The sequence below is a fragment of the Polypterus senegalus genome, chromosome 14 (assembly GCF_016835505.1).
Source record: "Polypterus senegalus isolate Bchr_013 chromosome 14, ASM1683550v1, whole genome shotgun sequence".
Classification (NCBI taxonomy): domain Eukaryota; kingdom Metazoa; phylum Chordata; class Cladistia; order Polypteriformes; family Polypteridae; genus Polypterus; species Polypterus senegalus.
The window spans coordinates 20,833,095-20,847,366 of NC_053167.1; the positions used below are offsets into that span (position 1 = coordinate 20,833,095).

The window sequence follows — 14,272 nt, forward strand, 5'->3', positions numbered from 1 at the left end:
CAGATATTCATATACAATGAATGATGTACAAATGTTTTTTCCCCTCATATGATGATGTGCATATCCTGGGCCCAAATGTCAACACTACAAACCAGCTTTCAAGGCAGTTACAGAGAGGACATGTCATTTTGCCTGTTACACACTAGTTTTCAGACATTCACAGGTCACTCCTACAAAATAATTTCAAAAGCATTGTATATTAGGCTATCGTCTAAAACACTGTACATGAGTTCTGTTTCCCAGACTATTTTAGTATTTGCTCCAAATATTGCTATAAAGTAAATATTAATAAGTCATTTTAATAATCATCATGGTAGATAATGTTTAATTCTGGTGCTGACCATGCGAACCATGTGACACAGAGTGGATGCATGGAGAATTCTTATTAGCTCTTTCGATTAGCCAAGCTGGTAATACAAATATACAGAAAATTTGTGTAGTATATTTATATGTGTGCACTGGACAGATTAGGGTGACTAGGTTTGTAGCATAAAACAACAAATAAAAATGGAGAATGACATCTACTGTTGACATGCTTGTATTTTTTTTTTTTATATACAACCACCTTGATTAACTCAACTTACGTGCCATTTCAATTCTTCTGCTAAAATGACAATTGCTTTTTAACAAAATTTACATTATGAAAGTACATATTATAGAAGCAAGGTAACCTGATTCAACAAAGAGGTAAATGCTGGAAATCTTGTTAGTACTCTACTTCTGTATCACTGTATACATAAATGAACAGGAAACTATCCTGAAATGTTCTAATTTAAGTAGGCCAAGTTAGGTTAAAAATGTATGCAATGACATATACCATATTTTGTAAACGGCAAGAATATAATATATTTTGACATGTCAAGTTAAAAGATAATAATGTGTAGCATTTATGATTTATGAGAAAGGTATAAAGCAACCAATGCAAACAGAAATTGCAGAAACTGGTTTGGTCTTACACATGCATATTGCTATATTTAAACAGGATCTACAAACTAAAAAACTCTTGCTTTGTTACCTTGCCTGTTCAGTTCAGTCTGCCTGCTAAACTGGTCTTTACCTTATTTCACCAGGTAAATTAACTTCATATTGTTCTTGCAACTCAATAAATAACACTAGGGAAAAAAGGCCAAGTAATCTATCATCCATTGCTTCGGCAGGATCCACACTTAACCACATGTAAAAAGGGCGTGATACTTCCAGTGATGCTGTGTTGGGTTTCCCTTAATGTGATGCCTAGTTAGGCTTCATGATATCTTTTTTACATTTGTATTCTGTATAACTCCAAGATTAATTGGTTTATCCCATTGTACTTGCACTGTTTTTTCTGATTAGTCTATTTTTTCTATTGTTTCATTCACGTTGTATCTATTATTTCCTGATGGTTATGTATTTTTTTTGTCATTTTTACTTTCTTGTATATGAAGTAAAGGGAAAGTACTGTAATCATCCAAAAATTTGATGTTGAGATTTTGATGAATATCAACATTTTAGACCTCCTCGAGTCTGAAGATACCATTTTTGGAATTATGTCTGTGTGCATGTGTATGTAAACATGATGACTTCAGTATACTTTCACTTAGGTCAATCAAATTTTGCATATAAATATTAGGTACAAAATGAAGAATTCTATCAACTTTTGGGCTATTTCCACTAACCAGAAGTGGTATTTTACCTTTTATTCAACCAGCTGCAGAGTCAGATTTATTCAACTTTAATAATGATAGTTGAACATTAATTTGATTTGTTGATGATTCTTTAATGTACATAATATAAAAATATAATCATTGTTTTGCAGTTTACTCCTCAAATATCAATCCCCATATCTGAGTATACGAGAAAGTCTAGGGGAGACCACTCCCAATTTTTCTTTATATATGCTTCCCTGATACTTCTTCTCAGCACTTGTAAAACTACTATGTTCTCTTGATTAGGTCTGTTATATTTATTGCTAGGCATGTTAGATAATCCAAAGTGGATTGTACATCAGGTCTTGGTAACACTTTATATTTTGTATTCATAGATTTTATTTCCGTACAAATATATTTTATTATAATTGGCAGTTGTGTTCTGATATGTATGCTGTGCCTTATGTATGTTTCCTTACTATTGTGTGTAATTCCTTTATTGTAAATTATGCAAAGATTTAACTAAATATACCGATTTATATTTCAAATTATCATGCAGTTGTCAGGTTCTGCTCACCTATATCTGTGAATGTGACAAGTAATCTATCAGTCAAAGGGACAGACATTCCTCTCCCTCACCCACCCACATAGAAAGGATCAAAATTTAAATAATTTGTTATGGCATTCTTTAAAAAAAAAAAAAAAAAACAAAAAAACAAAAACACACAACTACTATGGTGGTACTTGATTATGTTTACAGTTAGAAAGTGCAGCACAATTTGTGCTAATTTTACTTGGAAACAAAACCAAACTAATCAGCATCTAGGCGGCAACCATTACAGGAAAGCAAAAAATGAGTAAAATGGTGAGGGCAATACATGCGTATATTCAGGACCTATGTGTTCTCACCCTGTCTTACCATGTTGCACCTATACTGTATGCATGTAAGTGCATTTTTGATCCTGTTCAAATTCCTCTCCCTTTATCCTAGGTGATTCTGTTTGTGGGTCAAAAATGAAAAAAAACACATTCAATATTTTTATGTCTCTTTAGCTAAAATCTCTAATTAAAATTATGTACATTTCAAATACATTTAAAAGAAGCTAATGAAAAGGTGATTATGATTTTAAAGCTTATTCAGCTTTCCTCCTAATTCTTATTAGAAATGCATTGTGCATAGAGGACATCCTGACATGGACAACACTGTGGTCCTTTTAGAGTGCTTTATAATGTGATTACTGTGCCTTCTTCCTCCATACTTCGTCTTTGCTTTCCCAGGGTCCTCACAGTCCCTGTCTTCTGGTTAGCTATTGTGTTGAGTGAGCCCACACTACTACTGGAGGCTACAAAGCCATTCTGTTTTTCTCTCAAATGTGGCTCATACTTTAAGAGGGATGGCAAACTAATGCTGCTGGTGGTGGTCTTTGGGATCTGCTGTGGTTCACCTCCACTTTCAATGACAATATCATTCTCCTCATCACTTTCTTCTTCCTCAGGATGAAAGTTTTGAATGATGTGAGGAGTCATCATGTAGTGACTTGTGCTACTATCTGAAGACTGGCCAGAGCTGCCTGAAGTCCGACTGTTTCTGACAATGTTATTTCTTTGATTTGCAGGCTTCACTGTGATGATGAGATTGTGGCTGTTGGCAATCATCATATCGGTGACCTGATCTAAATTTTTCCCAGACACTTCAATTCCATTTACTTCAAGAACCTCATCATTAACTGCTAACAAGCCCGTACTTTCTGCCAGACCTCCTGGTACAAGTCGGGAAATGAAAATTCCAGGAACCTTTTCCAGCCCCTGAGGAGTAACACGGACACTAGAGCCATCCCGGATATAGAATCCGAGGGGTTTCTCTGAGCCATGCTTGTACAGACGAACTCTGCGATGTGTTTCTGGAAGGATGTCAACATCAATGATTGAAGACACTGGGCGAAAATCACGTGGCAAGCTGATAACTATAGGTGTTTTTTTTCTATTGATGTCACTACGAAGAACACTGGAAAGAACATTCTTCTTGCGTGTTAAAGAGTTATTTCCAAATGCTGAATAATCTGCCTCCTCTGAAAAAGAAAAAACAACAAAAAAGTCAGGCATTAGTCAGAAATAACAATACAAACTCCCCATTAGGTGGCAATGTTTAAATAAATAAATAAAACAGGTCCATAAAATGTCTTGACCACCCCAATGGTTCTACTTAAAACATATTTCTAGATCTAAGTCTCTGTCTTTTATTTAAATAAATGTTTACACAGGATGTTTTAATTTTTTCAAATCAATAACATAGATTAATGCATAGTAACTAATATATTCACATTGAAACACTTCATTGTTCTATCAATGCCTACAGAAAGGGTAACCCATAAGACTTAATTCTTAAAGAAAACATTGAAATTTTAACAGCATAATGCTTTCATGCTATGAATAAAATCTTTGATATTAGAAACCAAATTGTAGGTATTATAATACTAAGTATGTATATTGGGAGTTAGTAAAAACAACCAAATTTGTTAGTTGACCTTCCAAGATCAGAAGGTATTTGTTCCAGGAAATGAAAATATAAAAACTTATTTATGGCTCCTTCAGTTTACAAAGGCAATATACTTTAAAAACACAAGACTCATGTTTCAATTTTTGCCACCTATTCATTATGTGACCTTAAACAAGTCAATTACCATTTGTTCAATTATATGTGTGTGAGTATATGAGTAAGTGATAATACTCAGTATAGAAATGTTCTATGTAGAATAATAATTGTTTTTTTCTCTTGTAGTACTCTATAGTCAAGGTACAAACAAACAATGGCAGGAACCATTGATTAATGATTTATGTGAAACGTTTTTGAGATACTGTACATTTATTACTTTGGACTTTCCTCCATGTTTAATCATTGTTGCATAAAATCACATGTAAAACATTCCAGTAAAAGATAAAGTCCCAGTGTCACACATACCTTATAATTATGGGGTTAGATGAGGTTTATTTTCACCCATCCAAATTCCACAGCTGATTGCTGTTCACAACAATATATAGTATGCTGCTGAACAGGATTATCAGGTCAAAGCAAAGCTCAGTTACAAAGGTGAAGGCTGGCTCAGCACTGAACTGTTCAAAGATAAACATTAACTTGCTGCAGAGCTGCATATCTGAAGGTGATTGCCTCAAGGGTGACTTTGCAATCTGACAGCCATACTAATAAAGAATGGTAACATAGCAAGCCAAGGAGTGGCGTGGGAAGTGAATGAAAAGATGAGGTGAGACACAAAAACAACACTTGACACATCATATCTGTGCATTGCAATTTTTGTTTGTTATCATTAAAGTAGACAGACCTCACAAAGTATCAATTATATCTACAAGACATTTGCATTCAGAAAGGCATGACTTCACAACAGACTTCCAGAAATAGTACTTTGTACTTTCATATTTAAAAAAGAAAATGTGGAAACATAGACTAATCTATCAGAATGGGAAAACCACACCATACCACATCCATCCATTATCCAAACCGCTATATCCTAACTACAGGGGGTCATCTTTTTCTAAAACCAATTAATCCTGAGCTGGGTCACAGTAAGCCGGAGTCAATCTCAGCTAGCCTAGGGAAACAGAAGTAGCTCAAAACTATAATCTGTGAAGCCTATGAAAAAAGTCGTAATGCCAGGCCACATTAAATCCTTTTGCACCTCTTCATCAGTGTCTTTGTTTTGCAAATATGTCAATCAGCACAAGCAGCCTTTTATCCCATCCCCCACCGATGCAGCTGAAGTGAGGTACAAAATTCTCAGAGCTCAAGTCAGTTTATCTGGGCGTGAAGTGCCTTGAGTTGTATAGAGTAAATAATATAACGTTATTCAGAATGCATACATTTCATGTGTGTTCCATTTCTATAATCATCTGGATAAATGTAGGATGACAGGAAATGCAAGGCAAGAAACATTGAACACATACCTAAAACAAACTTTTTTCATGTATAATTGATAAAATGTTGATGTGAAACATGTTTAAAAGACTGAAGTTCAAATATTAAATAAATGCTTTCACAAAAGGTATAACAAAACAAGTGCACCTTTATTCAAGAATATAAACAAAGAAAAATAAATTATTCAATTTACATGTTGTTGTCAATATGTAAAAATTGAAGCCCACTTATCAATCTCATGGCTGGGTTAAAGGCAAGAATTGCTGCTTCTAAATCAAGAGGTTGCAGGTTTGATCCAAGGTCATCCTCGCATTTTTCATTTTGGGTAATGAGCTGTTATTATTATTACTATTATATAATAGAAAAACAAATTTCATTTGAGGCTGTAACACCCACTGTATATTTGTGCTACTTGTAAAAGTTAGTGTTTTTTTGTATTCAGTTTTATTCTCTCAGGCACGTTGTACATGGTACAATGAACTTAACTCTCCCTCTTGGAGTTGATTGTGTTTATGTCCATTCTTTTCACAAAATCAGCGATGACCACAGCTAGTGCGTTGATGCTGGCTCAGAAATATTTGTTGTACTGGCAATCATCTGATCAGACTATCATGCGGCATTTGAGCTTTGACAAAAGAAACCGGTGCAGAACATGTACAAAATGACAGATTTGCTTGTGCTTGTGCAATGCAACTCCTTTTTTTAAGAAAAGACCCATTCGTCCCACAGGAGAAAGATTTTCCGAGACTGTTTCAGTTTCAGGATAAAGGCAGAACCGTAACAATAGACAACTTCTTCAAGTCGCTTTCATCTGCTAATAAACTTCTGCACTGCAACACAATTCTGCTTGGCACCATAAAGTGGGATGGGAATGTCCACCTGTAGCTAAAGTCACTTCAATACACGTGCAATTCTCAATTCTCCATGCTAGTGTTTAGTTTTGGCAGTGCCGTACTGACAGTGTATGCACCCAAAAAGAAGAAGTCTGTCTGCATTGCCAGTACCATGCACCGTAACATGAAGATTTTTTTTTTCCCCTGATCTTGCCCAATGTTCAAATGACATAGCATTTTCATGCATGGATGTATGTGTGCGTGCATTGAAGAGGCAGAGACACATTTGATATCATTCAAGAGGTTACTGGAATATAAAATAAGCACTTTCGCAAAGGTATAACAAAACTAGTGAGCTTTTATTCAAGAATAAAACAAAGTAACAAAAAATTCAAGTGACAACAAAATACCAAGGCAACATGTTTCACCAGCGTGTGTGCCTGCTTATATTCCTTCAGTGATCTCTTTTACAAGTAGCTAAACTTTACACTGGCTGTTACAGACTCAAAACAAATGTACGTTTTTATTATATAATAGTAATAACAGCAACTTACTATTCATAATGGTAAATGTGTGCAAGACCTGGGATCGAACCCCAAACCTCTTGATTTAGAAGCAGCTGTTCTTACCTCTAACCCAGCCATACAATTGATATTTGGGATTTAGTTTTAACATATTGACAGCAACATGTAATTGAATAATTTTTTTTTTTGGTAATATATTCTTGAATAAAGGTGCACTTGTTTTGTTATACCTTTTAAAAAAAGTGTTCATTTGATATTTGGACTTCAGTCTTCACACTTTATACATTTCAAATCAATTTTTACTATAACATGAAAAAAAAAGGTTTAGTTTATTAGATTAGATTCGCTTTATTGTCATTACACATGTATAAATACAGGGTAACGAGATTCAGTTTAGCATCTAATCAGAAGTGCAAAGAGCAGAAGTACAATAAATATATTTGTGCATATTATGTACAGTTAAATGCGATATATACAGTTAAATACGATATGTACAGTTAAGAGCACAGTGAAGATGGGAATAGATATATAGATATATATAAATAGATATACAAATGTTCTAAATGCGGATGGCAAATATACATATTTTACAATATACATTTATGTACCTATACATGTATTTGTATGTACTATAATACTATAAGTACTATATATATATATATATATATATATATATATATATACATATATATATATATATATATATATATATATATATATATATATATATATATATATATACATATATATATACATACATATACATACATATATATATACATATATATACATACATATATATATATATATATATATATATATACATATATATACATACATATATATACATATATATACATATATATATATATATATATATATATATATATATATATATATATATACATATATATACATATATATATATATACATATATATATATACATATATATATATACATATATATATATACATATATATATACATATATATATATATACATATATATATATATATATACATATATATATACATATATATATATATATATATATATATACAGTCATGTGAAAACATTAGGACACCCTTTGAAAGCATGTGGTTTTTGTAACATTTTTAATAAATGGTTATTTCATCTCCGTTTCAACAATACAGAGAGATTAAAGTAATCCAACTAAACAAAGAAAACTGAAGAAAAGTCTTTTCAAGATCTTCTGTAAATGTCATTCTACAAAAATGCCTATTCTAACTGAGGAAAAAGATAGGACACCCTCACATGTATTCCCTCTTAAATTGGCTCAGATCTCACACAGGTATATCACACCAGGTGCACATAATTAGTAGATCGTTACTCTGCATGTTGAATGAGGCTTGCCCTATTTAAACCTCAGACATTTAGTTTGGTGTGCTCCTGACTGTTGAAGTGAGAGTGAGCACCATGGTGAGAACAAAAGAGCTGTCAGAGGACTTCAGAAAAAGATTGTAGCAGCCTATGAGTCTGGGAAGGGATTTAAAAGATCTCAAAAGATTTTGAAATCAGCCATTCCACTGTCCGGAAGATAGTCTACAAGTGGAGGGCTTTCAAAACAACTGCCAACATGCCCAGGACTGGTCGCCCCAGCCAGTTCACCCCAAGAGCAGACCGCCAAGATGCTAAAAGAGGTCTCCAAAACCCTAAAGTGTCATCTCGAGAACTACAGCAGGCTCTGGCTACTGTTGATGTAGAAGTACATGCCTCTACAATCAGAAAGAGACTGTACAAGTTTAACTTGCATGGGAGGTGTGCAAGGAGGAAACCTTTGCTTTCCAAGAGAAACATCGAGGCCAGACTGACATTTGCCAGAGATAAAGTTGACAAAGACCAGGACTTCTGGAATAATAATTTTTGGACAGATGAGTCCAAAATTGAATTATTTGGACACAACAGCAGAGGACATGTTTTGCGTAAACCAAACACAGCATTCCAAGAAAAGAACCTCATACCAACTGTGAAGCATGGAGGTGGAAGTGTCATGGTTTGGGGCTGCTTTGCTGCAGCAGGACCTGGTCAGCTCACCATCATAGAATCCACGATGAATTCTACTGTGTATCAGAAGGTGCTTGAAGAACATGTGAGACCATCAGTTAGAAAAATTAAAGCTGAAGCGGAACTGGACCATGCAACATGACAATGACCCAAAACATACTAGTAAATCAACCAAAGATTGGCTGAAAAAGAAGAAATGGAGAGTCCTGGAATGGCCAAGTCAAAGTCCAGATTTGAATCCCATTGAGATGCTGTGGGGTGACTTGAAAAGGGCTGCGTGCAAGAAACCCTCAAACATCTCACAGCTGAAAAAGTTCTGCATTGAGGAGTGGGGTAAAATTTCCTCAGACCCGATGTCGAAGACTGGTAGATGGCTACAAGAACCGCCTCACTGCAGTTATTTCAGCCAAAGGAGGTAACACTCGCTATTAGGGGCAAGGGTGTCCTATCTTTTCCTCAGTTAGAATAGGCATTTTTGTAGAATGACATTTACAGAACATCTTGAAAAGACTTTTCTTCAGTTTTTTTTGTTTAGTTGGATTACTTTAATCTCTCTGTATTGTTGAAACGGAGATGAAATAACCATTTATTAAAAATGTAGGGAGGAGGAGTAGTGTAGAGGATTAAGTGTGTGGATGTGAAGGTTCAACGGGGACTGAGTTAAGAAGTGTGACCACTGTGGGGAAGAAGCTGTTCCTAAACCTGCTGAGTTTTAGTTGAAGGCTCCTGTAGCGCCTTCTGGAGGGGAGGAGCTGGAAGAGTTTGTTGGCTAGATGAGAGGAGTCCTTAAGAATGCAACGAGCTCGGGCGTAAACATCTCTTCTTGTGAACGTCCTCAATGACCGGAAGTGGAGTCCCTATGATGCGTTGTGCAGTTTTCACCACCCGCTGCAGTGCCTTGCGGTCAGCAACAGAGCAATTCCCATACCAGGCTGTAATACAGTTAGTCAGGATGCTCTCTATCGCACAGTGGTAGAAGTTGCCCAGTATGACAGCAGATAGTTGGCTCTTCTTCAGTATCCTCAAGAAGAAGAGGCGCTGATGGGCCTTCTTGACCAGGCTGGAGGTGTTGTTTGTCCATGACAGGTTCTCCGAGATATGTATCCCCAGGAATTTAAAGCTGGAAACCCGTTCGACAGCCATGCCATTGATGTGAATGGGGTGGTGGGTGTCTCCCTTCTTCTTCCTGAAGTCCACAATGAGCTCCTTGGTTTTGGTGGTATTCAGGAGCAGGTTATTTTTAGCGCACCATGCAGCTAAGTGTTTTACCTCCTCCCTGTAATTAGACTCATCGTTATCACTGATGAGACCGATCACCGTGGTATCGTCTGCAAACTTGATGATGGAATTGGATCCATACATGGGCCTGCAGTCATGAGTGAAAAGGGAGTAGAGGAACGGGCTCAACACGCAGCCCTGTGGAACGCCAGTGTTGAGTGTAATGGTGGTAGAGCAGTTATGGCCAGACCTGACATGCTGGGGTCTGTTGGTCAGGAAGTCCATGATCCAATTACAGACAGAATTATTGATACCAAGATCCACAAGTTTAGTGATCAACTTGAAAGTGATGACTGTACTAAATGCTGAGCTGAAGTCAACAAACAGCAATCTTGCATAGGTTTTCTTATTGTCCAGGTGTGAGAGTACACCGTGAAGCGCTGTGGATACAGCATCCTCTGTACTCCTATTGCCTCGCATTTCCATTCATCTTACATGTATCCAGAGTGATGTAGACAAGGAACACACATGAAATGTATGTATTCCAAATAATACAGGTAAAATTCCATTACAACAAACAGCCAGGGACCTAAAAAATATTTCGTTATAATGAAAAGTTCATAGTAATGAGATTCTGTATTTGTTGCTATACTGCTTTCTTTAACTTGCGTCCAGGCATTTGCAATCATTACAATAGCTTCTTTTGCATTCATTTTAATCTTCTCCTGTCTACAAGTTATGCTGATGAGAATTTTTCTCAGCATTTCCTTGTGATAATACACTTTCAGGGTGCGAATGATTCCCAAACCCAATGGCTGAAGCACTGCTGTGCAATTGGGTGGGAGGAATTAAATGTGAACATTATCTAAATGCAGAAGCATGTTGTGGGCAGCAAAGTTCAATCAGATTCGCCCCACCCAATGGGAACGTCGTGCTAAAGTGCGTGCCAAAGCGCGATTGCCGCTGTGTAAGATTGTTTGTCCGTTGCTGGGGTAGGGCAACAGCAGGCTCACAGCACTGCAGTGAAGCGCCACAGAAGCGAATCATAAAAGATCGGGGTCACGCTACAAATCCCTGTCTTACACCCCAAAACACGAGGCTGAGTCTCAATACTTTAGCAACACCAGCTTTATTCAGCTTGAAACATGAACAGCACGGTTATTTATTGTAGCGTGATCTGCCACTCTCCAGTAATTCTGTTATCTGCATTTACAATGTTCCTTGCTTTCACCAATTGACATCTTTTCTGTTTGCTTTGGCAGAGAGAGGCAGCAGAGCTGTGAGCCTGCTGTTGCCCAAACGCTCTCCCGTGTGTTGTCCAGTTAGTGGAGCTCCCAAGAGAGTTTAGAAGCCTCACATTTTCTTCAATGAGTGACGCATTAATAGGAATGTTTCTTCCTGAACGAACATCATTGAACCAAATAAAAACTGCTTTTTCAGCATCTTCAAATGCAGCAGGTTGCAGAAGTTTGCAACACAAGATTTTTCTTCTTTTTGCTCGGTCTTTCAAAAAAAGTTGACAGTGTTGATAGCAAAATTCTGAATTCACAAGCAATATGTCTTTTTTCTTTATGACGCAATCGAGAGCTGCAAAAATGTAAAGGTTTTTTTTCTAATATGGAATGTTATTGTTTTTTCATGTCTGCCGTTTCTATAGGAGGGTGACATTGAGTTAAATTCCATTGGATGTTTTTCAAATGTTGACTAGCAATAAGCAAAAGGTATCACTGAAAACCACAGAAAACAAACATAGCGCAAAATAAATAAAATAAAAAAAACACACTATGAGGAAAGTTTGAAGAAAGAAAAAAAAATTTACAATGTTTCTCTTTGGGGATCGTTGTGCACAACTGAGCTGCGACCACAGAATTAACTGCTCTGTGGATGATTCATTCAAGCTTTTCAAGGTCACTTTGTTGTAATGAAAGTAACTGCTGAATGTACTTTGTAGTAACAAGATTTCTATAGACTTGTGTCATATGGGGAAACTGTTGGGACCATAAAAATACTTTGTTGTAATGAATATTTCATTGCGAAGATATTTGTTGTAATGGAATTTTACCTCTATATTATTTACCCTACACAATTCAAGGCACCTCAAACCCAGATAAACAGACTTGAGCTGGGAGAACTTCAGCTGCATCAGTGGGGGATGGGATAACAGGCTGCTTGTGCCGACTGACACATTTGCAAAACAAAGACGCTGATGGAAAGGTGCAAAGGAATTTAAGATGGCACATCATTATGACTTCTTTCGCAGGCTTCAGGAATTTTAGTGTTAACTTATCATTCTCTACAAAATGAATTTAGTATTTTATTCACTATTTATATATATATTTTATATATAGTGGATTTGCACATTTCCTTGATTTATTTATATAAACCAAGTTAGAGTTTAAGACCGGGCTAATGACAGAACAGCTTCTAAATATACAGTCTTTATTAATTTAGTATGGAATAACCTTCTCTCCCTGAGGATCAAGACCGTATGACTTTCTTTTTTTCCTCCACTGCCTTACTGTCTATAACATCATCAACATGCCCTTAAATTTAACATATATATTTTTTTTATTATTTCTGTTTTAATTAATATCATTTTAATTTGTTGTTTCTATGTTAAACTGCTGGCATTCAAACTGGGTAAGATTGTCAAGATCTTATTTTTGAACAAAAACTTTGATACAAAGTTGTAATATGAACAGTGTAACCAGCAGACCTAATAAGAGTATTCTAGAACAACGATTACTAGAATAAAGAAATATTATCATACTAGCCGACGGCCGCAGTAGCATATGGCGGTGTAAAAATAGGAATGGAAAACAGTGAGAAAGGAATTCAGGAATCAAGAAGAAAGAAATACTTCTTGAAAGACGTTGTTGTGAATAGGTGTTTGGTAGTCCGAAGGAGGAATAGGAATCGAGAAAAGCGGCGTGGCGGTGTATGGGAGGCCGCAGGCAGCGTGGGGAAGGGTTTGGAAGAGGACGAATAGGAATCGAGAAATGCCATGTTGGCTGCGTGTGGGCAGGACTGGTTTTGAAGAGGAAGCAGGACGAACCAAGGAGTGGGGAACGTGGTAGTCTGAAGGAGGAACAGGAATCGAGAAAAGCGTTGTGGGCATAGACATATATAGATAAATGCCGCATTCACTGTGTTGCCTAGTCGACACAATACGTCAGCGCGATCCTCTATTGCGAAAGTGACAAAAGTGCCATTTAAACTAATACAGGTAGACGTGGAAACCAGGTTTTCTGATGAAAAAACATTAGCATTTAAAACAGTATCGTTTACATACAACAGATTTTGGCAAATCATTTACATGCAATTATTTATATCCATTTATACACTAATAATGGCAATTATTAAATAATAATAGTATTATTATTATTATTATTAAATAATTCCTCCCATATAAGTAACATTTTGCGGACTGCCTTCTTCCATTTCCGAAACATTTCTAGACTTTGTCTTGTTCTTACGCAACACAGTACTGAAGTATTGGTTAATGCCCGAGTCACCTCATGTATAGATTACTGTAATGCTATTCTATATGGCATCCCACAAAAACTTATCCATCGCTTACAACTTATTCAAAATTATGCTTCCAGGATAATAACCTGCTGTTCTAAATCCACTGAACATATTACACTTGCTCTCTCTCAACTTCACTGGCTCCCTGTTAACTAAAGAATACAATACTAGATACTGCTCTGAACATTTAAGGCTCTCCACAACCTCACTGATCTCCTACAGACTTGCATTGCTCTAGCTCACTCAGATCCTCATCTGCAGCTCTACTTTCTGTATCACACATCAGACTCAGTGCTATGGGAACGCGAGCGTCTCTCATAGTGCTCCTCAACTCGGAAATTCTCTTCCCTCTCATATAAATCAGCTCAATTCAATAACATTTTAAAAACTGTCTTCAAAACTTATCTTTTTAAACTGGCATACCAATTGTGAATTTTGCACTGTTACTGCCAGTTATTTTTGTTTGTTTGCTACTGCATTTTGATTTATCATTCTCTTGTTTTAATTTTACTAATGTTTAATTCTATTGTAAATGACTTTGAGTGCTAAGATTATAAAACAGGATTTTCTAATGGCCAAATATAACCAA

The 14,272-nt window shown here is 36.1% G+C and overlaps 1 protein-coding gene across 1 annotated transcript in view; it reads right to left on the minus strand.

The window, feature by feature from the left end:
• Window positions 1–1,800: 1,800 nt before the first annotated feature.
• Window positions 1,801–14,272, minus strand: part of pard6b (par-6 partitioning defective 6 homolog beta (C. elegans)) — a 142,917-nt gene continuing 130,445 nt past the window's right edge. The window contains exon 3 of the mRNA XM_039735234.1: window positions 1,801–3,694. Within this exon, the coding sequence (XP_039591168.1) occupies window positions 2,850–3,694 (845 nt within the window). The 3' untranslated portion in view covers window positions 1,801–2,849. The remainder of the gene's footprint in view (window positions 3,695–14,272) is intronic.